At 48.0% G+C, this 26,361-nt stretch overlaps 1 protein-coding gene and 1 long non-coding RNA gene across 2 annotated transcripts; one reads left to right on the top strand and one right to left on the bottom strand.

Moving 5' to 3' along the window:
• Window positions 1-12: 12 nt before the first annotated feature.
• LOC101087838 (zinc finger protein with KRAB and SCAN domains 4-like) lies at window positions 13-12,613 on the top strand. Its single transcript, XM_023254659.2, has 7 exons — window positions 13-690; window positions 2,037-2,090; window positions 6,486-6,941; window positions 8,455-8,602; window positions 9,662-9,744; window positions 10,720-10,843; window positions 11,751-12,613. Exons 1-7 carry the CDS (start codon window positions 613-615, stop codon window positions 12,611-12,613), a joined length of 1,806 nt encoding a protein of 601 aa, XP_023110427.2. The 5' UTR covers window positions 13-612.
• A 3,630-nt stretch (window positions 12,614-16,243) lies between these two features.
• Window positions 16,244-26,142, bottom strand: LOC109500275. The gene is made up of 2 exons (XR_002157951.3): window positions 24,314-26,142; window positions 16,244-17,629 (listed from the first exon to the last, which is right to left on the bottom strand). It is a non-coding gene; the product is annotated as an uncharacterized LOC109500275 (long non-coding RNA).
• Between the last annotated feature and the right edge of the window lie 219 nt (window positions 26,143-26,361).

The raw sequence follows: 26,361 nt of genomic DNA, 5'->3' as shown, positions 1-26,361 counted from the left end.
CAGCCCCGCCCCGCCCCGCCCCGGGGGCGCTACTTTCGGAACTGTTGGGGTGCGGCGAGCCGGCTCCCCGGGTCCGGTTGGGGTTGCCGAGGAGCCGCCTCCTCCCGCGAGGGGACCCCGGGGAGGCAGCGCCCGCCTCCGGGTAGGTGCCGCAGCCTCGCAGTGTGTGCAATCGGGACTCCGGGTCACACACACACACACACACACACACGCACGCACACACACCCGCCGCGACGATGGGGTCAGGTCGCGCTCCATTCGAAGACAAGGTCAGTGCCCGCGTCCTAAGTCTCTGTGCGGTCGGGCCGCCTCGTTCGATTCATCCCCCACGTATTGGCTTTGTGGCTTTTGGCCGGTCCCTTGACCTCTCTGTGCCTCACCTGACTGCTTTGTAAACCGGGGAAAATGATAGCACCTAAGTCGTGGGGTTGTTGTGAGGCTTCAGCGAGTTAAGATGCGTAACACGCACCAGGCACAGAGTAAGAACGATTCAAAGATTTGCTGTTATCATTGCTATTGTTACTTCTCATTATGACGGCCTGTTCTCTTTCATGAATGACCTTGGCTTTTCTTACGTTTAAGTTTTAGGGCCATCTGTCAGTTTTCTTCGTGATGAACGATTTCTCTATTTTAGAAAGGAAAATAAAATACTCTCAAGAAGAGCCTGTCCCTAAGCAAAGACCCAAGCTGGTATGTGTTGTGTGTTGTGATGCTGAGACTCCCCCAAGGCTTTAAAATTTGGGAGTGCCCCTTCCTCGGGGCGCCTGGATTCACTAGGAGCAGGAATGGTTTAACAGTGAAGGTTCGGACCCCAGTGTTAGAGGTCACGGGTCCTATCCCCGAGCTGCAGATCTTCCAGTTTGCAAGCCTCCAGGAGAGCCCTAGGTGCTAGCCTGATGTATTCGTCTGTAACTTAGTGTTTCTACTTGTAGGTTTCCTTGTTACTATTAGTTTGGGAAACTGAGTTCATACCAACACCTTTAACTCCAGTCCTAATAACAGGACTTACACTGGATTTTTTTCCATATTTGTAACTCTCTTCTATGATAATGAGAAATTCTCTCCTTATCTTCAAGATATTTACTTACTTGATCACACTTCCTGTTTATAGCAGGTCCCCCAATCCAGTGCCTTCTCACTCTGTTCATTTGGGCTTAGACCCCAAGTACCACCGGTGGTGAAACCTGGATGGGGAATGTGAGATTGATGGTAGTGATGAATCAGTGCTAATCTTCCTGTCACACGTGCCTCCCCCTAGCTCTGGGGACGCCCTCCTCACACCACTTGGGCTCCCAGGTGGCTGGCCGAGGCCTTCTCACCTCGTGTGACCCCACCTAAATGCTTCTAGACTGTATTGCTCAGGAAGGGAAAAAGGAAGGTAGCATGTTAATTTTTAAATGGAGGGTGGGGGAATGTCTAACCTAGATCAATGTAGAGAGAACACTACCATGAACCCCAGTATGCCCATCACTGAGCTTTAACAACTACTATCTATGTCCATTTTCTTTTTTTTTTTTTTTTTTAATTTTTTTTTCAACGTTTATTTACTTTTGGAACAGAGAGAGACAGAGCATGAACGGGGGAGGGGCAGAGAGAGGGGGAGACACAGAATCGGAAACAGGCTCCAGGCTCTGAGCCTCAGCCCAGAGCCCGACGCGGGGCTCGAACTCCTGGACCGCGAGATCGTGACCTGGCTGAAGTCGGACGCTTAACCGACTGCGCCACCCAGGCGCCCCTCTTTTTTCTTGTTTAAGTTTATTTTGACAGAGTGTGAGCAGGGGAGGGGCAGAAAGGGAGAGAGAGAATCCCAACCAGGCTCTGCACCATCAGTGCACAGCCCGACAGGGAGCTCAAACTTAAACAAACCGTGAGATCTTGACGTGAGCCAAGAACAAGAGTCGAAAGCTTAACCAATTGAACCACCCAGGAGCCCCTGTTTTGGCCATTTTCTTTCATACCTCTATCCCCTCCTTCCTCTCTCTTTCTTTCCCTTGCCCCCCCCATCCTTCCTTCCCTTGTTTCCCTCTTTCTTTCAGTACTTCAAGGAAAATTCCAGCGATCATCTCTGTTCATCCATAAATACAACTACAGTACGTCAATGTTAATTTCTAACAAATAGGATTTTTAATGTAATCATAGCATTATCACACTCAACAAAATTGCCGGTAATTCCTTAATATTGTATTCAAATTTTCCTCATTGTTTGAAATATGTCTTTTAAGATTTTTTCTTATTTTTATTTTTTTATTGTTTATTTTTGAGAGACAGAGCATGAGCAGGGGAGGGGAAGAGAGAGGGAGGCACAGAATCTGAAGCAGGCTCCAGGCTCTGAGCTGTCAGCACAGAGCCCAACTCGGGGCTAGAACTCATGAACTATGAGATCATGACCTGAGCCGAAGTTGGATGCTCAACCGACTGAGCCACCCAGGCGCCCCTAAGATTTTATTTTTAAGTAATCTCTACACCTAACGTGGGGCTCAAACTCACAACCCCAGGGTCAAGAGTTGCATGCTCTACTGACTGAGCCAGCCAGGCACTCCTGAAATGACCTTTTTACAGCTGGTTTTATTTTTTTCCCCTATAGGGTCCAAATACAATTTACCGTTTGCATTTGGCTGATTTGTCTATTCAATCCTTTTTAATCTATGACATTTTTCTTTCCCTCCTCCTCTCTCTTTCTCTCTTTTTTTTTTTTTTTTTTGATGTTTATTTGTTTTAAGAGAGCGAGCAGGGGAGGGGCAGAGAGAAGAGAGAGAATTCCAAGCAGGCCCCGCACTGTCAGTGCAGAGCCTGATAGGGCTCTCCCTTCCACTCTTCTCCCTTTCCTGGATCAGTGGACTCATGGGGCGGGGGGAGTGGCAGGAAAGGTGGGGGAAGAGTTTTCTTACCTGTCTGTGCTAAAATTGGAGGGGACGGATCTATAATCCCATCCTTTTCCATTTATTCCAATAAATGCTTCTGTGTATCAGACAGCGTTCTTAAGTGCTTTACAGAGATCACATGTGTAACTGCACGAAGTAGACCCTTTTGTTATCTCCCTTTTAGAGACAGGGAGACCGAGGCACCGAGAAGTTAATAGGCAACATGTCCAGCGTCACTCAGCAAACAAGTGGCAGAGGTGGGATGTGACCCTCATGCCCGTATTCTAACCACGAGGAGTGGGAGTTTATGCAGCCTGGTGCTGGCACTAGTTATGGTTAATGCCTGCTGTCCTGTGAGGTGGCTGTCCTGTGACCCTCCTGACATCTGACACTCCCCAGTGTCAGAGCAGTGGTCACCCTTCCCTTGGCTCCTCCTTGGGACTGTCTGCAGGGGACACAGACCCCCAGCCTGTTTGCACACCCTTCTGCTGCCGGTGTCCAACCAGGGGACACCTGGGTCCCTACAGTGCCTGCCTCTGTTCCCTGGGGGCAGCTTTGCCCTGACTCACCTGCCAGGGGAGTCCTCCTCTGGTCCCAAGTTACTCCCAAACTGAGACTAAGCACATTCTGTGAATGCAGGGTTTCTAAACTATGGCCCTTTAGCTCCCAAGGTAAAATTCAGCAATGTCTGGAGACATTTTTTCGATTGTCATAACTGGGGGTGGACGGAGCTACTGGCATTTAGTGGGTGGGGGGGGGGGTTGCTGAACATCCTACTCTACTGGGAAGCACCCCCAGCCTCCCAGACACACAGTTAATCCCACCAAAATGTCAGTGGTGTCCAAGTGGAGAATCCATGGTTTACAGAAATAACTAATTACCTAGTGCTTTTTTTTAAAAAGTAGGCTCCTCACCCAACTTGGGGGGGCTTGAACTCACAACCCCAGGGTCAAAAGTCAAATGGTGTACTGACTGAGCCAAGCAGGCACCCTTCGTCTCTAATGCTTTTGCATTCATTCATCGGTTCACTTACTACATGTCAGGACCTAGGAATACACACATGGGTAAGCTAAAGACAGAGCTGTTGGCAGGAGGCTCACAGTCCATCAGGTTTGGCAGAATTTTAAATAGAGAACAAAGATGCACAAGGACTGTTGTTTTTCATACGAATTTGAGTACTCCGGTGTGCTTTCCATAAGCTCTCTTGTTTGGTTTTCCTGAGGAAGGTAGGAAGTGTGAGGGGAGGAGACCTCATTCTGCCTAAGAGGGTGGAAAAGGTGCTAGGCAGGGGGCATTCCAGCTTCAGAGCTGGCGTGGCTGGCCTGCAGAGATGTGACATCCTGGAAACAAATACTACGTTAAGCTGTCAGGGCAGCAGCTGGCCTCCTACAGATTTGGGCAAACTTTGTGCCCGCTGAAAAGCCGATACCTCCGTTGACTGGACACCATCTGAGGGCCTTGGATGGTGAGCCCTACCTGAGCCCCACTGGCTCCTTGGCTGGGTGCATTTAGCAGTTCTCAGCCTGCAGGACCAGAGTTTATTTACCAATTCATGGGGACAGAGGATGAGTAGTGGGTGTGAGAAGAAACAAGTGCTTTACTTGGGTAAGAATGGCAGCGGAAAGGGGCACCTGGGTGGCTCAGTCGGTTAAGTGTCCGACTTTGGCTTAGGTCATGATCTCACTGTTCATGAGTTTGAGCCCCATATCAGGCTCTATGCTGACATCTCAGAGCCTGGAGCCTGCTTGGGATTCTCTCTCTCCCTCTCTCTCAAGAATAAACAAACATAAAAAAAAAAAAAAAAAGGAATGGCAGAGGAGGGACTTAAGTATGTATTTTAGAAGAGGTCCCTTGGGGGGGAAGGTGGGGAGGAAGAGAGGCATTGAAAGCAGAAAAGGCTAGAGACAGTGCTGAGGGCCTGGGCCAGGACAAGGGCAAGAGCAGACAAGAAGGGACAGCTCTGGAGACATCCCAAGGGTAGAATAGATGAGGGAAAACCTGGCAGGTGGTGCTGCTGTTTCTAGAGAATGCCAGACTGGGGAAGGAGCAGAGTAGGGGGAAGAAAACCAGCATGGTCTGAATTGGGTTTATTTGTAGGTATTTATTTCCAGCCAGAACTGCCTGGGAGGAAGTTCAGAATAGGGATTAGGAGTCTTTAGCCTAGAAGTGAGAGTTAAAATCTTGCAGGTGGTTAAAGACAGTCCTGGGGAAGAATGTGGAGAAAGGAAAGGGTGAAGAACAGAATGGAGAAAGGCCAGTGAACTATATGCTATTAGCTGACATTTACGTGCTACTTACCACCAGCCAGGCAGTGTCACAAGAACTGTATGCACATACTTAATGCTCACAATATCCCTGGTACGGTGGGGGAGGTGAGGCAGAGATGTGGACTAATTTGCCACGGCCACTCAGTAAGGAAGCAGTGGAGCCAAGATCATGAGCCTGGCTGTCTGGCGGGAGAGTTCACCTGACCAGGCTGTAAATGGGGCCTGGAAAGAAATGGGAAGGAGAAAAGCAGGAGTGGGGCCCGGGATCGGGGACAAGACTGTTTCCGGAAGTGGACAGCAGCATCAGCTTCTTGAGAAGCAGCCATGGAAAAGGCCAGCTGGGGGTGCACCTCTGGCACAGGAGCTCTCAGTGGTCACCGCTGGTGGCTTGCTGCTGACAGTGTGCCGAAGGCCAGCGGGAGGCCGGTACTGCAGTCGGAGTCTGGATGTTTCCTTTCAAGAAGTTCAGCTTGAAGGGGAGGAAGAATGGCAGGGTGAGGATTGCTAAGGACGAGGTGCAGCCACTCTGCAGCACACGGTGGTGGTTTCCACTGCTTTGATGTTCCTCACAGACACTAAAGATCTCCAGCCCAAAGCTGGGAGGGGCCGAGGGAAGCCCTACTTTCAGCTGAATTTGGGTCAGTTTTATGCCTGTTGTTTGGGCAAGACTAACATCAGAGAGAACTGGGAGCCCCGCTGGCAGGTGTCCAGGGCTTAAATCCAGTCCTGTTGCTTTTGATTCAGGGCCTGCCTTTTCCTAATCTCTTCCCCCAAATGTGCGGCCTTAATGGCAGAAAAGGAGCTGGCATTCACTTTCCGCTGCTGCGTGACAACCTACACAATCTATCTGCTTAAAACGGCCAGATATTCCCCATCCCGTAGGTCAGAAGCCAGGCAGGCTCAGCAGACTCATCTTACAGTCTTCCAAGGCCAATTCAGGGTGCTGGTAGGGCGTTTCTGGGGTGGGATCTGCTTACAAGCTCGTGGAAGTTGGTGGAATTCAGTTCTTTGTGCTCAGTCCAGGCATGAGAGCTACAAGCTACATCATATTCAAATCCTGGGACCTGGGCAGGACTCCTTGGGGTCTTAGAACTAGGCCACCCATAGAGCAGGCTGCAAATGGGATGATCTGAGCAGTCACTGTTTCTTTCCTGACTAGTCTTGAGATGGGGGGTGGGGGGTTTCAGGCCCACCCCCAGGGATCCCTAGGAACCTGTTGTGGGATTATGGTTTCAGGTGCTGCAGAGGATGGAGCTAGAAGAAACCGCAGCTGCCCCCTGGCAATGTCTGGGCCCCCGGGCCTGAGCGAGGGGGCTGCCAGCACTGTCGCTGGTTAATAGTGATTTTCCACCGGCAGGATCCTCCTGCAGGAGCACGGCGGCCCACTAGAGCCAGATCCAGGATGGCTGGAGAATCGGCGGAGAGCACAGCCTGGGACGCCCAGCCCACAGAGAACCACATGGGGCCTCTGGTGGCGAAGACGGAAGCCGGAGAGGCCTCTGCCCCCGTGCGGGACGCCAGCCCCCATCGGGGTCCTGAACACTCGCGCCGGCGCTTCCGGGGCTTCCGCTACCCTGAGGCCGAGGGGCCCCGCGAGGCGCTGAGCCGGCTCCGCGAGCTGTGCCGCCAGTGGCTGAGCCCGGATATACACACCAAGGAGCAGATCCTGGAGCTGCTGGTGCTGGAGCAGTTCCTGACCATCCTGCCCGCCGAGCTCCAGGCCTGGGTGCGGGGACAGCACCCGGAGAAAGGGGACGAGGTGGTGGTGCTCCTGGAGCACCTGCAGAGACAGCTGGAGGCGCCGACACCGCAGGTAGAGGCCCCGAGCCCGGTTTCTAACCCAAGTCTCGGGCCGAGGGCGGGGCGTGCCGTCAACATCGGAACTTCTCCCTCCGTCTCTCTCCCTCTCTCTCTCTCTGCCACTCGGGTGGAGTCCGTGGGGCCTTCCTTGTAACAGAATTTTTAGATACATGAAGGATCACAGAAGAACTCGATTATGTTGAAATACAGCCAGCAAAGCGTTAAACAAATTAGTGACAACGTTATGCGTGTTTTTTTAAAATGTGGCACTAATCAGTAAGACCTGGGCACAGGCCCAATAGCCCGGGTGCAGTTTCAAAGTCGTTAGAAGCATGAGTGACTTTGACACTGTTCGTTGTGCCGTAATGTGGTGTGAAAACATCTGCAATTTTTCTTTTTAAAAAATTTTAAGTGTTTATTTTTGAGAGAGACAGAGCATGAGCGGGGAAGGGGCAGAGAGAGAGAGGGAGACACAGAATCCAAGGCAGCCTCCATCCAGGCTCTAAGGTGTCAGAACAGACCCCGATGCGGGGCTCGAACTGAGCCACCCAGGCGCCCCAAAACATCTGCAATTTCTATTGGTGGCGAAGTGCCGTGGCTGATGCCACATGATCGCTGCTTCAATTTATAATAGAAGGAAAGGCCATGTTCCCTTAGAGGCTGGTAACAATAAAACTACTCCTTTCCTATTCCAAGTTCATGGACCACATGGGAGGAGTCCAAGGACCCCAGGCTAGAGAACCCCCCTGGTGGAAAACAGGTTGATCTCCCCACCTCTTCTTGCTTTGCCAGTCTGTTGTAAGGTGGTGTCCTCTGTGCACCAGTTAATGTTCCTTCAGGGGACTGCAGCCAGAGCCTGCTGACCACTGACCAGGAGATCCGGGTCTGCACTGGGGCCCACTGCCCGCGAGCCCTTCACAGTGAAGGCGTTTCAAGTCTCTTGGCTTCAGCCTCCTCAGTCATTACAGAAGATGTGGGGAGTTCTGAGCTGCACGTGAGAAAGTAACTTGACAAGTGCAATTTGCCCATAAATGCGTGGAAGCCACCTTTTAGTGGGGATAGACCGTGTGTCCTGCGTTAGGTGATTTCACATTCTGTGATCTTCTTTCTTGGTTCTCAAAACCAGTAACAAAACCCTATAAACGAGAAATTATTAACCTCACCTGTCAGATAAGATAGGAGTATTTTGAGAGGCAGCACCGGTTCCCAAAAGTCTTTGTAAAAGCACAACGTATACAACGTGGGAGCACCTGGTAATGGCAAAGAGCACGGGCTCTGGGGTCCCTCTGCCTGAGCGCCCGTCCTAGCACCGCCACTTATTAGCTGGGCGACCTTGGGAAAACTGCTTACGCTCTGTGTGCCTTCGCTTCCTCATCGGTGAAATGATCACGGTAACGGTACCCACCTCAAGGTTGTTGTCTGTGTTACCTGAGTTAATGTTTTTCGTGCCCCTGGAAACTGTGAGGCACATGGGAAGTGCTCCAGAAATGTCTGACAAATAATGAAAAGGAATGAATAACCTCTAGGTCCCAGGTGGTGACCAGGGCCAAGAGCTTGTCTGTCGCGAGATGGCAGCACTGGCACCTTCCCGCGGATCACGGAGTGCCCAGTTCCAGCCGGTGAGGGCTCTGCTCAAGCATGAATCTCTGGGATCACGGGCCTTACCGGGCACAGGTGAGTGTTCTCTTCTGGGCGCGTGAACCTGCAGACTTGGTCCAGCTTCACTGACGATCATCTGATAGGGGCGCTGACCGCGACGTCATTTGGCCATCACTGACGGACTCTACTTTGAGACTGAAAGGGAAATTTCAAACGGTGGTTTGGAAAGAATCGGTTCCCCATTCATTTAACACGTAATTATGCCTCCTACGTGGTAGCCGGTGTGGTTGGTGCTGAGGACCGGCCGCTGGTGAGACAGAGTCCTTCCCGGTGGCACTGGGGTTTACGTTCGAGGGGGGAAGACGGCACATACACACGACAGTACAGCTTCCGGTAGTGGTGAGTGCCAAGAAGAAAACGAACAGACTCTGTAAAGCCCGTCGGAATATCCCACGGACTACAGGACCACCGCGGATGAGAGTGTAAATGTCTCAACCCTGGGTCTCTTATGAAAATAGCAGGATTTACTCCACAGGACTGGCTGTATGTCCTGCGGTGTCTTCTCACGTGCCCTGAACGTGTCCCAAGACACACAGCACTGAGACGCCGGCCAACACGCAGTCCTGACTTCCAACACGGGCTCTAGCTAAACCGGCTGTTTTGTGCCCCATGTAAAGTTTGCCTCCTCCAGGGAGACCTCGGGTTCTTCTGGACGCTGAGCAAGTTCTGTACAAGCAGATGCCCATTTCTGCCTTCTGGTTCCAGCCTTATTTTCACTCTAGTTCTTCCAAACCAAAGCAGAAAGCCCTTACTGACCCCTAAAGGCATTTTAAGCGAAATCTTACTTTTCTCCCCTTCGCAAGCAAAACCCAGAGTATCTTCAGATGAAAAGCTTGTTTTATGTGGTTTAAACTCACCATCCCTTCCAAGGATCCCGCCGTTTTTGCATAGATTTTGTGTGTCGGCGGAGCACAGCACAGGTCTCTAGGCCCCGGGACTGGAGCGGGTAGGGATCGGGCCTTTGGGAAGACACACGCTGTACGAAGTTCCAGGCCCAGTGTTTGAGCTTGGATTCCGCAGGCCGGGGAGGCTGAGTGCCAGGGACGTCTCATCCAGAGCTTCTTTCCTTCCTAGTTCTCCAGGGTCCTGGGCTTGCCCCGGGAGGGCGCTGCAGAGGAGACGCAGTGGTGGCGGCCAGGCTGCCGCCAGAGCCCCAGGTGAGCTGGAGCCCCTCCCTGCCCTTCGCTACCGGGGTGCATCCTGGGAGGGTCGCCCCCTCCCCGTCTACATCCTCCAGCCAAACGCCACCTGGGATGTCAACTTTCTCGTGTATGCTAGTGTCGTCTGTCGCTGTCTGACTTCCTGGTGCCTACTTGGGAGCCTCGTCCTATTTCATGACTAGCTTGGGTGCTGTTTCCCAGACCCCTACTCCGTGTCCTTGGCCAGCCCCTTCTTCAGTGGGGTCTTCTTCATCAGTAAGGATGATTCTGCAAAAGCAAACTGAAGCTTTTGTTGCGACGGTGCTTTTGTTCCGAAGGTTTTCTTTTCCTTTCCTGCCCTGTTACCGGGGGGTAAGCACGTGGTCCCTAAGCTTGCCGGGACGGATACGGCATGCCCACGTGTCTCAACTAGTCACATGACCGCAACAGTCTGTACTTAAACTGGATTGAACTTCTTACCCGGTCCTTCACGCCCTGGAGGCTCTGTGGTGTCCACTGGCTTCCCTGACTTTCCTCACTTCAGACCCACGTTTCACTGTATCTGAGTAACTGTTAATACAAATGAGCCACCATCACTAGCGGGGGTCAGTTCCGGTCCTTGCAGTGGCGTGGCCTTCGTTTTCCAAATCCCTTTACCTTCTACCCTGGTGTCCGGATTATTTGCGTGGCGACCAGGGTGTCCGGCTTATCTGTGTGGAGACACGGGCGACTGGCGTATTTGTGTGAAGACAGGGGTGTCTGGAGCACTTGTGTGGAGACACCTGTCCTCACGTGCTGTCACTCTACTTCCGCAGTGGTTTTGTTGACGAAGCCGTCACTTAAGACCGGGAGAAGTAGCGTTAGGTGCCGCGCTGGCTTGGTCTGCGGAGCCTTCAGGGACTGTCCCCTCACCGCCTGAGCCCCTCTGCGCAGCCCCCGGCTCCGGGAGGGACTCTGGGTAAGAGGAACTAGGAGGCCCGTGTGCCGTTTCAGGGCTTGCTGAAAACGGAAGACGTGGCCCTGGCTTTCTCCTCTGGCTGGGCGCAGCTGGATTCCTCTCGGGGGAGCTTCCACGGAGATGAAGGGCGGGAGAACCCCGGCGGCCTGACCTCCCCGGGTAAGACTGACGGGGGCTGGTTGGTCGTAGGCCTTCGTGGCTTCCTTTGTCAGTTAGAACCTACTGGGCTGTAAGACGCTGTCTGAATTCTGTGTTCAGAGCCACCGTTTCTGAACCCAGCTACTAACCACGTGTGTGACCCGATCTTTAACCCTCCCGGCCTGGCTCCCTTCCCTTTCCTGCTGCATCCTGGCCGGGTTAAGTGGGACACGGCAGGTAGAGCCCCGAGCACAGGCCTGGCTCATAGTAGGGCTGTCACCATTAGCCCCCTCCCTGTTGCTAGTTCCAACACAGGACGAGAGCAGGGGTGTCCTCAGGAAATGGGCCGTGGGACTGTAGGGTGAGAGCGAGAAGTGAACTAGAGATCGGGGTGCAGGACACACGGGACAGCCTGACCCGTCTGAGCTCGTGCAGCTCGACCATGGTGCAGCAGGAGCTCTGGCTCAGATCTGTCAGCACCGAAGCCCGTCGTGTTGGGGCCCCTGTCTTCATCTGGGATAAGAGCCAAGAGGACCGTCCCTGACTGACGATCGCTTTCTATGTGCCTGCTCTCCTTGTGTCGCACGGAACACTTCCAAGTCCTCACGCGTGCCTGCTTACCGCTGCCATCTGCCCAGCCCTCCTCGAGTCCAGCCCCAGTGCAGGGCCCTGCCTTCGTCCTCAGGACTTAGAGCCTCGGCGAGGGTCCCCACCACGGTCCTTCCCACCCTCCTCCACCCCCCATCACCCTGCTTCCAATGACCCCAGGCCCATTCTCAGTCTCCTTCCTCCCCAGCACCCGTTCTCCCCTTCGTCCCCATCCTCGTTCTTGTACGGAAACCTTCATCCCCGCGTATGTGGAACTGTAGTCACAGCTTTCCTGCGTGGCAGGGCATCACTGACCACGTGTGGCCACTTGTTATTTCAGGTGGTGAAACAGAGGCCGAGATCCGGGCCCTGCCTGTGGACGAGGTCCGGCCAGTACAAGAGTCTGGGGGAATACCACGCCCCCTGCGTGAAGACACTGCCCAGATTCCTGAAGGCACTGAAGCTGGCGAACAGGAGGGCAGGTTCCCGAGAAAGCAGAAAACTGCCACAGGAAGTAGGCGGCACTACTGTCATGAATGTGGAAAGAGTTTTGCTCAGAGTTCAGGCCTGACTAAACACAGGAGAATCCACACCGGGGAGAAACCCTATGAATGTGAAGACTGTGGCAAGACCTTCATCGGGAGCTCTGCCCTCGTCATCCATCAGAGAGTCCACACTGGGGAGAAACCCTATGAGTGTGAGGAATGTGGCAAGGTGTTCAGTCACAGCTCAAACCTCATCAAACACCAGAGAACCCACACTGGGGAGAAGCCCTACGAGTGTGAGGAGTGTGGGAAAACCTTCAGCCAGAGTTGCAGCCTCCTTGAACATCACAAAATCCACACAGGGGAGAAGCCGTACCAGTGCAACATGTGTGGCAAAGCCTTTAGGCGGAATTCACATCTCCTCAGACACCAGAGGATCCACGGCGATAAAAATGTGCAGGATCGTGAATGTGCAGAGACCTGGGAGAGTCAGGGGAGGGTGGAAAGCCGGTGGGAAAACGTTGAGGCTCCCGCGCCTTACACATGTAATGAGTGTGACAGGAGTTTCACTCGGAGTAGAAGCCTTATCGAACATCAGAAAATCCACACTGGTGAGAAACCCTATCAGTGTGACACATGTGGGAAAGGCTTCACCCGAACTTCATACCTTGTTCAACACCGGAGGAGCCATGTTGGAAAGAAAGTTCTATCACGGTGAGCCACGTCGTACATGCCAGAGGTGTTCATTCCTCACAGAACTGGGCTGAGGCTTTACTGACCGCTACATGCCATCTTGTGTTAGAAGGCCAAGTCTGGAGGGATGCATTGTCTTCTACATTCTAGAAGGTGGCTGGGAAACAGCTTGTTTGATAGGAGGCTCTGGGAGAGTTGTATGGCAGAGGTAGGACATGAAATGATTGTTCTCACCTACTGGACTGAAATGGGCCTCCAGACTGGCTAACCACCTCCAGCCAGCACTAGATGACGTCTCCTGGCGAGATGGCTCTGATGTGGGGGCTGCTGCTGTGACTGTTCATTTTCCATATAATGGGTCCTCCACAGTCAGATTTGTGACATCTTATGCCTCCCAATGTGCCTTAAACACAGGTGCTAATAAACATTAAATGTAACACTGAAATGACCTTCGTAGATCTGCATCACGATACCATCTAGATTTGTGAGGAACTTCTCATGAAACCTGGTGGAGCTTGTGTCTAATTCGGAGGCTCTAGACTCTGAGTTAATCTAGTGCATTTTTTGCCAATCAGAGGATTGGCAGTGGGGTGCGTGTGGGGTTGCTGTGATAGAAGGAATCCAATTTCTTGACCAGACTAGGAATTTTCATGTGAATACCTCAAACAGGCTCTTCGTCATTAAATCACTGTGAATGTGTGCCACTCTTGGGATTCCATTCTTTTTTTTTTTTTTTTTAATTTTTTTTTCAATGTTTATTTATTTTTGGGACAGAGAGAGACAGAGCATGAACGGGCGAGGGGCAGAGAGAGAGGGAGACACAGAATCGGAAACAGGCTCCAGGCTCTGAGCCATCAGCCCAGAGCCCGACGCGGGGCTCGAACTCACAGACCGCGAGATCGTGACCTGGCTGAAGTCGGACGCTTAACCGACTGCGCCACCCAGGCACCCCGGGATAACATTCTTTAATATCACTACTCTTTGCAGAGAAAATAGTCCTATGCGGACTGTATGAAAATTAATCAAATCAAAATAAAATGATAAATTCTCTAATGCTCAGCATCTTGATTCTCACCTTTTCGTTCTCTTGGGCCCAGTGCTCTCTAAAGCTACAGACACTATCCTGCCCATAGCCCACTCCACCGAAAAGGATAGTAGACCGAGTCACGACCTACGCCTCCTAAGTTCAAACTTCCTTTAGGTCGGTAGATTCACACCAAATATTTAAAGCAAGTATTAGTTAGGCTTCAAAATTCCATTATTAATGTGGGACCGTCTTGGTCTTAAATATTAATTTCCATGTGATCAATGTGGTACCATCTCCTTAATTATTCACGATGAGAATTTTAGCCACGAAGTTAATTCATGAGGCTATCTACTTTCCTTAATATTAAAAATTTTTTTTTTTTTTTAATTTTAGAAAGAGAGAGTGTGAGCAGGGGAGAGGGACATAGCAGGCACCATGCTCAGCACGTAGTCCAACACGGGGCTTGATCCCACGACCCTGGGATCATGACCTGAGCTGAAATCAAGAGTCGGACACTCAACTAAGCCACCCAGGCACCCCTATCACTCTTCTGAAGCACACTTTGTAGACTGTCCTTTTTTCCCCCTCATGATAGTCAAATTTTGTGAGAAAAATTTTTGCAAGTCAGCATTACAGAAGAACAGTGACCCTTGAACAACAGTGGTTTGAACTGCACAGGTCCACTTACTTGCAGATTTTTTTCGATAAATACAGTACTGTCAGTATATTTTCTTTTCCTATTAGTAACATTTTCTTTTCTCTATTTACTTTAATGTAAGAAAATAGTATATAATTATATATAGCAAAAAATACATGTTAATTGACTTTATTTTTGTCTTCTGGGCAACAAGCTATTAGTAATTAGGTTTTGGGGGAGACAAAAGTTATGTGCAGATTTTCAACTGGACAGGGGTTGCTTTCCCAAGCCCCACATTGTTCAAGAGTCAACTGTAGTATTTTTATTTATTTATTTATTTATTTTTGAGAGAGAGAGAGAGAAAGAGAGAGAGAGTTTGAGCAGGGGAGGGGCAGAAAGAGAAGGAGACACAGAATCTGAAGCAAGCTCCAGGCTCTGAGCTGTCAGCACAGAGCCCAACAAGGAGCTTGAACTCACAAACTATGAGATCATGACCTAAGCCACAGTTGGACGCCCAACCGACTGAGCCACCCAGGTGCTCTTACTTTTCAGTTACTTTAAATCCGTGAGAGGTACAGCATCACACAGGTTTTGTGGCCCGTGGCCTTAGGAGGAAGGCTGCTTTGGAATTTGTCACAACCCATGCCACTGTTTCTCTAAGCACAAGTTACTTTTACCCAGATTACCCTGGTTTTATTCTGTTTGCCACCAGGAATCACTGTGGTGTTCTTTGCTTTGTACACATAAGCACATCTCTTGCCTAGACAGAATTCAGTACTGAAGCATAAACACCTTCAATTTTAAGAAGAGCTGTGTGCTCCCTCTGGTTCCGGAGACCCCACTTATAGCCAGCAAAAATGGCTTTGGACCACAGCCTTCCAGACATATTTGTCGTTTCAGGAGTCTTGAATCCACAGGCTCCAAGATGGTGGAAAGAGTCACAGACAACACTTTTAAATTTTGGTGAAGAAAAAGTTATTAATTGTTCCTTTAATCACCATGCTTTTGATACCAATTCTAAGAATCTTTGCCTAAATCTAGGTCCTGATTATTTCCTATGCTTTCTTCTAAAAGGTTTATAGGTTTTGGTCTTATATTTTCATCCATGATTCATTTTGAGCTGATTTTTGTATAGGGTGTGAGATTTAGGCTGTTTTTGTTCTGTTTGACCTATGGACATCCATTTGTGCCAGCACCATTTTCTGAAAAGGCTATCCTTTCTCCCCTGAATTGCTTCTGCACCTTTGCAAAGAATCAGTTGGGCATTTCCGTGTGGACCTGTGGTCCACAGCACTGAACTCTGTTTGCACCACTGTGGATGGTAAGCTTACATCAGGCTCACTGACTCCTCCTACTTTATTCTTTTTCATATTTTAGTTTTTCCCAGATCCCTTGGCTTTCCATATAAATTTTAGAAGAAGCTTATCTGTATCTACGAAAACTCCTTGCTAAGATTTGATAGGATCTGTATCAAACCTGATTTATTATCAGTGTAGGGAGAACAGATCCCTACTGTGTTGTGTCTTTTAATCCATGAACACAGTGTGTCTCCATTCATTCAGATCTTCTTTGCTTTCTTCTATCAGGATTTGGGGAACCCAGTTCCGAATTGAAGTCCACCAATGAACTTGGAATCAGATTCTTTCCAGGTGCCTACCAGGAAGAACCCAACTGGCTGACACCTTGATTCTGGCCCTTGTGAAACCTGGAGTAGAGAAACCAGCTGGGTTAACTGGGACTTCTGAGATAATGAATTTAGGTTGTTTTAAACCATTGAGTTTGTGGTAATCTGTTAAGATGGCAGTAGAAAATGAATAAAGATAATGTAAGTGTCACCTGGGAACTTACTAAAAATTCAGATCCAGACCTACAGATACTGAACCTACATTTAACAGGATCCCAGGTGATTTGCTTACACTCATTTTTGAAAATCACTGGTAAAACTTTGCCTGCTGTAGAAGTGAAACAAAGAAACTGAAAAAGAACCCAGGTTTGAATGTTCAAAGAAATTTTAATGACCAGAAAAGAAAAAGAACACCTTATAAGGAACGTGGGCCAAAGACTCTGGGTTCAGAGAGTCTTATTTTCCCCGTACCAGTCAGGGTTCAACCAGAGAACAGAGGCTATCTGTCTAGCTACCTAACTACCATCTGTGTACCTATCAACAGGCTTATGCCTTTGGGGGGCTGGCTAAACAGCCTTCATGAGGCTCCAAAGCCCACAAGCAGGTAGTCAGGAAGGGAAGATCACAAGCCAGCAAATACCTGTGTCTGTTCATTTGACATTTGTGACAAAGGTATCCTGTGGAAAGTGAGCCTGTGTGGAGTTGAACACACAGGGCTGGGTCAGGAGTCAACCAGAAGGAAGATCCAGGTACCTGAGACGCTGGTGAGCCAGCGGCTCAGCAACAGCACCTGTGTGCCACCTAGTGGCTGCGGCCTCCTGCCTGCCCGGTAACTCTCAAGGGACCATCTATGCAGCCCATCCTAATTGCAACATACTCGAAAGAGGATTCTGGGGAGTGTAGTTTAGCTTGGCCAAGCTGACACAACATAAGCCATCAAAATCCACCCCTGTCAACATGGTACCAATACCCATTTCCTTAACCATACTTAGTCGCCTAATAAAGACAGTTACAAAACTGCACTTCCGTCTAAACGATACTGGAATCCTCATAGAACCATCACCACACTCTGTCCTCAAGAAACAATACAAAGTCCCTCTCCCTCTCCTTACCCCTCCCCTACTTTTTTTTTTTTTGTCTTTGCTGATGTTCATTCATCTCCTACCTGATTCACTCCTTTTGAAACCCCATAACCCAAATACTGAGGTATAAAGTTAACTTTATATCGACATGTTACCAGCAACAGATGTTAAATGATAAGGAGAGACAACAAAAAATCTGGTTGATACACATAAACATTCATAGCAAAACAAGAAAGTCATAACTACCACTGTGCTTTTTTTTGCAACTAGTCACATGGTCTTAACTGTTATTTGTAACAACCTTCTTTCACTATCCATTCCATGTTCCCATTGACCCAGCAATCACCTCAGCTGCTTGTGGTTCTCTGCCTCGTGGAGTGACCCAAGCCTTCATTCCCAAAGAGACTGAGGCCCGTGCTGGGTTGTCATAGTCATCCACCGACGTTAACCACAGGTGGTATAGCACTAAAATATGCCCAGAAACTTCTGGATTCCTCCTTATTCCTCATTGTCTAGTACCAACCCACTTTCCCCTTGGGGTGATCAGTCACCTCAGCCAGTCTAGTGACACTTTGTTGACTCAGGGACATTGTGGCCAGCTATCAGTCTCAACTTCCAGTCAATGGAATCCTTGTAGTGCCAGGTGGTGTCTTCTAGGCGAGCATTCCTCCCTAGACCAGCAGAAACTAAGGTCAGTATCAGAAATAAAAATTTTGCTAGTGCATTTCTGGTAGGGGTAGAGTGAGTGAAGTATCTTCTATTTCCACCCCTTGATTTCTGGACTTTTTGACCCTCCCTATGGGAGAAATAGAATCATATATTAGATGTTGATTTAGAGCATATATCGCATCCTGGAAAACAATACCAATTCTGCAAAGCATGTCCACTTAGCTGAGCCATAATTGAGGCTTTAAAATGCCATTTTACTGTTTTATCAAGCCACGTGCTTCAGGATGATGAGGACTATGGTAAGACCAGGGAGATCCATGAACACAGTCCCAGTGCCCACTTCACTTGCTATGAAATGGGTTCCCAGGTCAGAAGTGACGCTGTGTGGGGCAAATGGGTGGCTCAGTTGGTAAGTATCTGGCTTCAGCTCAGGTCGTGATCTCGCAGTTCATGAGTTCAAGCCCTGAATCAGGCTCTGTGCTGATAGCTCAGAGACTGGATTCTGCTTCGGATTCTGTGTCTCCCTCTCTCTCTGCTCCTCCCCCACTCACACTCTGTCTCTCTCTCAAAAATAAACAAACATTAAAAAAAAAATTAAAAAAGAAAAAAAAAGAAAAGAAGTGACACTGTGTGGAATACCATGATGGTGGATAAGACATTCTGTAAGTGCACAGAAGGCAGCTTCGGCAGAAGCACTGCAGGCCAGGAAGGCAAATCCATATCCAGAGTAAGTGTCTATTCCAGTGTGAACAAAACACTTCCCTTTCATGGTGGAAGCAGTTGAGTGTACTTAAGTAGCTGGCTGATCACACCGAGAAATGATGCATCCTGAGAGTTTAGTGTCGGTTTCTGTTGTTGACACATAGATTACTCAGCAGTGGCTCTAACAAGGTTGGCCTTGGTGAGTGGAAGTGAGCCCATGCATAAACTCAATCCCTGCATCCATGGCCACTTTGTTCAGGATCCCATTAAGCAACGACAGGAGCATCTACGGAAAGAGGCTGACAACTATGACACAGGTCACCCTACCCACCCAATTATTAAAATCCTCTGCTGAGGTCACCCTTTGGTGAAACACTTAACGGTACATGTGTAACTTCATGTTCTTGCTCATTTGGAGAGGTCTATTCAGTTTTCCCCAGACCTCCTTCTAATGGTTCCTTGAACATTTCAGCCAAACCAAGAACCCCAACCCAAAATTGTTAGACTCCTACTTCTGGCCATCTCTCTCCTAAACAAAATAAACAACCAGGGGCACTGCTTGAAGTTAGGTCTCCTGGGGGACTTCCTTTTATCACTGTTCTAGACTGTCCACCCCAGAGCAGGCCTATAGTGCTGCAATGGTCTACTTTTGTAGATGTCATGCAGATTCATCCATAAACCAGGCCCAAGTTGTTTTCTTACTCCTTCAACGGGTCATAGAGAACTCCTCATGAGGCTATAGGTTCAGGCAAATAGAGAAGTAATGCAACAAGAGTAAAGGTCTTGAGTACTTGGGTCACTTCCTCATGCAACTTACATTTGTCCGCAAGACTGCTCAGGCCTGACCATATGTATACAACTTCCATTTAATAATGAAGCTGCTGTGCGTGCCCAATTTTAAGGCTTGGTATATCGGATAACATCCAATTCATGTTGAACAGATCAGGTTACATGACAACTTAGTGGTCTGTGGCCAAACATTTATTCTCTAGTAAGGTCCAGTAGCAAGCCAATAGCTGTTTCTCAGAAAGAGAATAACTATTTGACAAGAATGGCATGGCTTTGCTCCAAAACCCTAAGAGTCTGTTCCGTGATTAACCTATAGGGATCTGCCAATGTCCTTTTTTTTTTTGGAAGTTTTTATTTAAATTCCAGTTTGTTAACACAGTGTAATATAGTTTTAGGTGTACAATATTATGATTCAACATTTCCATACAACACCCAGTGCTCATCACAACAAAGTGCCCTCCTTAATCCCCATCACCCATTTAGCCCATCCCCCCCACTCAGCTCCCCTCTGGTGACCATCAGTTTGTTTTCTACAGTTGAGTCTATTTCTTGGTTTGCCTCTCTTTTCCCTCTTTGCTCGTTTGTTTTGTTTCTTAAATTCCACATGAGTGAAATCATATATTTGTCTTTCTCTGACTTATTTCACTTAGTATAATCCTCTCTAGTTCCATCCATCATTGCAAATGGCAAGACTTCATTCTTTTTTATGGTTGAGTAACATACATATACACACACACACACACACACACACACACACACACACACACACACACATATACATACTACATCTTTATCCATTCTTCAGTCGATGGACACTTGGGCTATTTCCAAAATTTGGCTACTGTATATAATGCTGCTATAAACATCAGGGTGCATGTATCCCTTTGAATTAGCATTTTTATATTCTTTGGATAAATACCTTCCAGCAAATTGCTGCATGGTACAGGTAGTTCTATTTTTAACTTTTTGAGGAACCTCCATACTGTTTTTCAGAGTGGCTGCACCAGTTTGCATTCCCACCAGCAGTGCAAGAGGGTTCCCTTTTCTCCACATTGTTGCCAACATCTGTTGTTTCTTGTGTTGTTGACTTTAGCCATTCTGACAGATGTGAGGTGATAGCTCACTGTAGTTTTGATTTTCATTTCCCTGACGGTAAGGGACGATGAACATGTTTTCATGTGTCTGTTGGCCATCTGTATGTCTTCTTTGGATAAATGTCTATTCACGTCTCCCCACCCCACTTTTTCTTTAAAGTAGGCTCCATGCCCAGTGTGAAGCCCAAGGCAGGTCAGGTCTTGAACTCATGACTCTGAAATCAAGACCTGAGCTGAGATCAAGAGTTAGACGCTTAACCAACTGAGCCACCCAGGCACCTTTTTTTTTTTTTCCCTACTCATATCTTCTGCCCATTTTTTAAACTGGCTTATTTATTTTCTGGGTGTTGGGTTTTAAAAGTTCTCTCTGTATTTTGGATACTAACCCTTTATCAGATATGTCATTTGCAAATATATTATCCCATTCCATAGGTTCCCTTTTAGTTTCATTGACTGTTTGCTTTGCCGTGCAGAAGCTTTTTCTTTTAAGTGTCCATAGTTTAGTTTTGCTTTTGTTTCCCTTGCCTCAGGAAACATATCTAGAAAGAAGTTGCTACAGCTTATGTTAAAGAGGTTACTGCCTGTGTTCTCTTCTAGGATTCTGATGGTTTCCTGTCTCACATTTTAGGTCTTTAATCCATTTTTTTAATTAAAAAAATTTTTTAAGTTTATTTTTGAGAGAGAGAGAGAGAGAGAGAGAGAGAGAACGAACAAGTGAGGGAGCAGAAGAAAGAGGGAGACACCAAACCCAAAGCAGGCTCCAGGCTCTGAACTGTCAGCACAGAGCCTGACATGTGGCTCAAACTCACGAACCATGAGATCATGACCTGAGACGAAGTTGGACACTCAACCGAGCCATCCAGGAGCCCCAGGTCTTTAATCCATTTTGAATTTATTTTTGTGTATGATGTAAGAAAGTGGTCTGGTTTCATTCTTTTGCATGTTGCTGTCCAGTGTTCCCAGCACTATTTGTTGAATAGACTTTTTCCCATTGGATAGTCTTTCCTGCTTTGTTAAAGATTAATTGACCATATAGTTGTGGCTTCATTTCTAGATTTTCTATTCTGTTCTATTGGTCTATGTGTCTATTTTTGTGCCAGTACCATACTGTTTTGATTACTATAGCTTTGTTTATATAACTTGAAGTCCAGAATTGTGACGCCTCCAGCTTTTTTTTTTTCAAGTTTGTTATGGCTTTTCAGCATCCTTTGTGATTCCATACAAATTTTAGAACTATTTATTCTAGCTCTGTGAAAATGCTGTTAGTGTTTTGACAGAGATTGCACTGGGATATGCAGTGTTTTTAAGAAACATCTCTAACACTGGATACGCTCTATTATGTGGGAGGAATTTCTAGTTCCTAAAAGAGCACTTAAAGGGGCTGTAATCTGGGGCACCTGAGTGGCTCAGTCGGTTAAGTGGCCGAATTCGGCTCAGGGCATGCATGATCTTGCGGTTTGGGGAGTTTGAGCCCCATGTTGGATTCTGCACTGACAGCTCAGAGCCTGCTTGGGATTCTCTGTCTCCCTCTCTCTCTGCCCCTCCCCGGCTCATGTGTGCTCTCTCTCTCTCTCTCAAAAATGAATAAATAAACTTTAAAAAGAGGGGGGAGGGCGTAATCCAACCTACTTAAAAGGGGAATCTGGAAAGTTTGGGTTATTTTAGAGAGTAGGGAGCCAAAGATGGATTTGACTTAAATGGCCTTTAGATAAGCATGTAAAGAAATGGTCATTGGTAAAGGTTGGGTGCTACTAGACATCTAATGGGGAGGAAAGTAGGTGAAGAGACAAGTACTAGTATTTAGTGACTATCCTCTGTATGCCAGGTACTGTGCTGGGCTTACATTTATGATGCTTATATTGATGCTTTAATTCCTACAAGTGGCCAATTTAGGTATTATATAATCTGTTTACAAATGAGGAAACTGAAGTTCAGAATAGTTCAGTGATATATGCAAGAAAAAAGGAAGAAACTAAAGTTTTTTTACTTAAACATAGGTCTCTAACTCCAAAATTCATATGCCTTTCACTACTTTGGCCAATTAACTGAAAGGAAGAAAGTAGCTGTAGATTGCAGGGAGGACTATCATTTAGGAAAACTAGATGGAGGAGGGAATAAAGGGGAAAAGGGGGGTGAAAAAGGCAGATAGTTACTAAGTGAGCAAGATGGCTGCCCTTCAAGGAGTAAAAGCAGGGCAAGAGTTAAAAGGTGTCATTGTGAGTGTTGGCCTCCTATACCTACATAGGCATGCATTTTGAGGGAAATAGAATTTAAAAAAATTTTTTTTTAACATGTATTCATTTTTGAAAGGCAGAGAGAGACGGAGCGTGAATGGGGGAGGGGCAGAGAGAGAGGGAAACACAGAAACAGAAGCAGGCTCCAGGCTCTGAGCTGTCAGCACAGAGCCCGACGCAGGGTTTGAACTCATGGACCTCAAGATCATGACCTGACTACAAGGGACACCAACAAGGATTATGTCTTCTGCCCCAAAAGCCATCTTCTCGGGGAGGTTTTACCCATACAGAGTTAGAAAGTAAAACACGTTGCTATCCAGGCCCCCAAATATATACATTTTTGGAGATGTAAATTTTAAATGATATTAATGACTGATTATTCGGCTAAATTATACTTCCTTATTTGAATATGTACAATTTAGTTGGTACATATATCTTTTAAACCCTCAAGTTATTCAGTGGATGCCTCAGAGTGATTGGATTTCTGTTAATAGAAAAGGTTATGTCCTGGCAATAATCCTGTATAATTAATGTTTTGTACCTTCCCCAAAAGATGTGTTAAGTGATTAAGGACTCTAAGTATGTTGAATTCCATCTTTTGCTAGTAACACTAAAAATGTGAAGAACATGAAAATGGAGTAGCTAAAATGTCAGAAAACAGAAAATTGTTAATCCCATTTGTCTCATTCCAAGTCCAATAGCAAATATCCCAGATCTGATATCCAAGTAACTCCCAACGACTCCTACAAAACCCGAAACAACCAACCAGCAAAAATTCCCAGCAAACAAAAACAACCTAAGAGTGAAGCATGTGAGCTAAAGCATTCTCAATGAGATCACAAACACTCCATTTTCCTTTTCATTTCACATTTTAATTTCTAACTGCATTATTTCCAGGGAACAGAGTGCTGTGTTTTTTAGCTCTGTATTCCCTGAAAAATCCAATATAACCTCAAGTCATTTGGCCACTGATGTTTGTGATGCTGAAATTGGATGCTGGGTAAAAATTAGTATAATAAAACAACCCAGAGTGCCTACTGGTGAGAGGCAAAAATGATTACATTAGCACTTTCTGTCACTGCTAGCCATGTGGTTCTTTGCTATCTATGTTATACATACATACAATTAGCTCTCCTTTTTTCCCTGTTGCCCTAAAAGCCTCTCTCTGCTAAGAATCTCTACCTCCAGCGTCCAGCTCAGTGCCCTACTCAGAAGCATTTACTGACACAGCTTAACTAATCACAGAAAATCTGTTTCCTTTCTTTGTCATAAGGTTCTGGCAAGAACCTCATTCATTCATTCATTCATTCATTCATTCATTCATTCGAGAAACACTGAGTTCCTACTATGTCCCAGGCCTGTTTTAGGCGCCCCAGATGCTGCCTGAACAAAATAATAACAGTCGACACGTACAGTTGTTAACTCCCGCCAGGCACGGTTCTGGGCAATTTACATTTCTTACTCACGACTTAAAAACAGACACGAATCTCTGCCGTCGGGGGCTCAGACCCATGTCGGGGTGGGAGTGAGTTGGCTGTGAGGCAATAAGCAACAGACGAAAACGAAGAGCGGGTTATAGAGGACATGAAGCAGCAGGAGCTGTATGAAGAGCAGTCGGGATGCACGTAGGACAGGCCTCCCTGAGGTGACCCCTGAGTCCCGCAGGCCACGGAGCGGGGCCCGGACCCTCCACCCGTGGCCGAAGCCTCCCAAAGGCCCTGCCGCGGCTCCCCAGCCACCACGCGCGGTCCCGCCCCGGGCCGACCTCAGCGCGGGGCCGTCGGGGAGGGGCCAGGAGGGAAGGACGATGGAGGCCTCCCCGGGCCCGACCCCCAACTCCGCGCCCTCCCGGGGCTCCCAGCCCTACCTGCAGAAGACCGCAACCGAGAAGAGCTACCGCGGCGCACATCCGGCCACCGCGGGAGCCGCCGCGCTTTGCGTCTGCCGGATGCGCTTCCGGGCCGCTCTAGGATGGCATGAAGGTCCCTAACTCGATGGTTGTCCTGAGGACGACGTAGGGAGCGGCTGGCTGGGCCTAGCGGGCCACGGGGTGCGGTTCTCCAGGCTCGCCTTCCCTTTCCCTGCCGAAGCTGGCGCTCTGCACCCCTTCCTCCCGCGGACTGTGGGGGCCCAAGTCCGTCTGTAAGGTTCAGACGCTTTCCTTATAGGGTTGTTTGCCCACTTGACCAGGCTTGTTCTATATGGTCCTTTAGCAAATAAGTGCTTTGTGAGTACTTGCTAGATAAAAATAGCGCCTTACCCCTACCGGCCTGCTACTTATCTGTCCTGCCTTTGATCAGGGACCAGCCAATGAACATGCAAGATCCAAAAGAAGTGCCTTGCTCGTAGGAAATATGAGTGGGCAGCCCCGTTGATTGTTCTTCCTCCTCCTGGTTCTTTCTCCTTTCTCCCCCCTTCTTTCTGTTAATATACCCTGCTGAGAAAACAAACTTCCCACAGAAAAACTTTGTAGGGTATTAAATTCAATACTGGTGGGGACCTGAGTCAAAGGATGACGATTTCAGCGTTTCATTTCCTGGTTGAGAGAATACAGCCTAAGGAATCAGGTAGTACATTTAAAAAGCTAGTCTTGGGGTGTCTGGGTGGCTCAATCAGTTAAGCATCTGACTTTGGCTTAGGTCATGATCTCAGGTTAGTGAGTTCCAGCCCCACATTGGGCTCTCTGCTATCTTCGCAGAGTCAGCTTTGAATCCTCTGTGTTCCTGTCTCTCTGCCCCTCTCCCCTGCTCTCTCTCGCAAAAATAAAATAAACATTAAAAAAAAAAAAAAAAAAAGCAAGCAAGCTCAGAAACGTTCCAGAATTTAAACCAAGAAAACATGTTTCCTACTTCCATTTCTTGCCAGTTTTCTTCTTTTCAACAAATCTCTCAACTTCAGCACTATTTACATTTTGGGCTGAATAATTTTGTCGTGAGGGGCTGTCCTGTGCATTGTAGATCAGCAGTATCCCTGACCTCCACCCACTAGATTCCAGTATCTCCTTCCTCTCCCCTCCCAACCACTAACTCACCTCCCCCAACACTGACCCCCCACCTTCCTGCCAGCTGTGAAACAAGTCTCTTGATATGGTCAAATGACTCCCAGGGGACAAAATCACTCAGGTTGAGAAGACATTTGAAAACACTCATAAAAGACCTTCTTCATATAGTCTTTTCCCACCCACATCTCGTGGCAACTCCACTGAAGCAGTCCAAGCAGCCCCTTTTTCCTGACCTTTCAGATTCTAGTAGTCCATATTAAATCTAAGTTACCTCATTAGAAAAAAAAATTGTTTTAAGTTTATTTGAGAGAGTGAGTGGGGGAGGGGCAGAGAGAGAGAGAGAGGGAGAGAGAGAATCCCAAGCAGGCTCCTTGCTGTCAGCACAGAGCCCAATGCAGGGCTCAAACTCATGAACCATAAGATCATGACTTGAGCTGAAACCAATAGTAAGGCACTTCGACTGAGCCACCTAGGCGCCCCTAAGTTACTTCATTTTTAGCATGAAGTCTAATGATGTGTCACCACTCTACCTCTTCTGTTATGGCTGACAGCATTGCCCTTGTAGGGTAAAAGCAGTGGAATGAAACTATTTTTTAAAGTTTATTTATTTTGAGAGAGAGAGAGACAGACAGAGAGTGCATAAGCGGGGGAGGGGGGGCAGAGAGAGAGGAGAGAGAGATTCCTAAGAAGGCTATGTGCTCAGTGCAGAGCCCGACGTGGGACTCGATCCCACAAACCGGGAGATCATGACCTGAGCTGAAATCAAGAGTCAGATGCTCAACTGATTGAGCCACCCAGGTGCCCCAGTAGAATGAAACTATGAATAAACTGCCAGGGCTCCAGATCATGGATTTCTTTCATACCTACAGACCAGTGAAGAAAACTGCATCATGAAGGGATGTATGGAGTGAGGG

The sequence above is a fragment of the Felis catus genome, chromosome B2 (genome assembly GCF_018350175.1).
Source record: "Felis catus isolate Fca126 chromosome B2, F.catus_Fca126_mat1.0, whole genome shotgun sequence".
Lineage (NCBI taxonomy): Eukaryota > Metazoa > Chordata > Mammalia > Carnivora > Felidae > Felis > Felis catus.
Note: the sequence above shows the minus strand (reverse complement) of the source record. Positions and strands in the feature narration are given on the sequence as shown.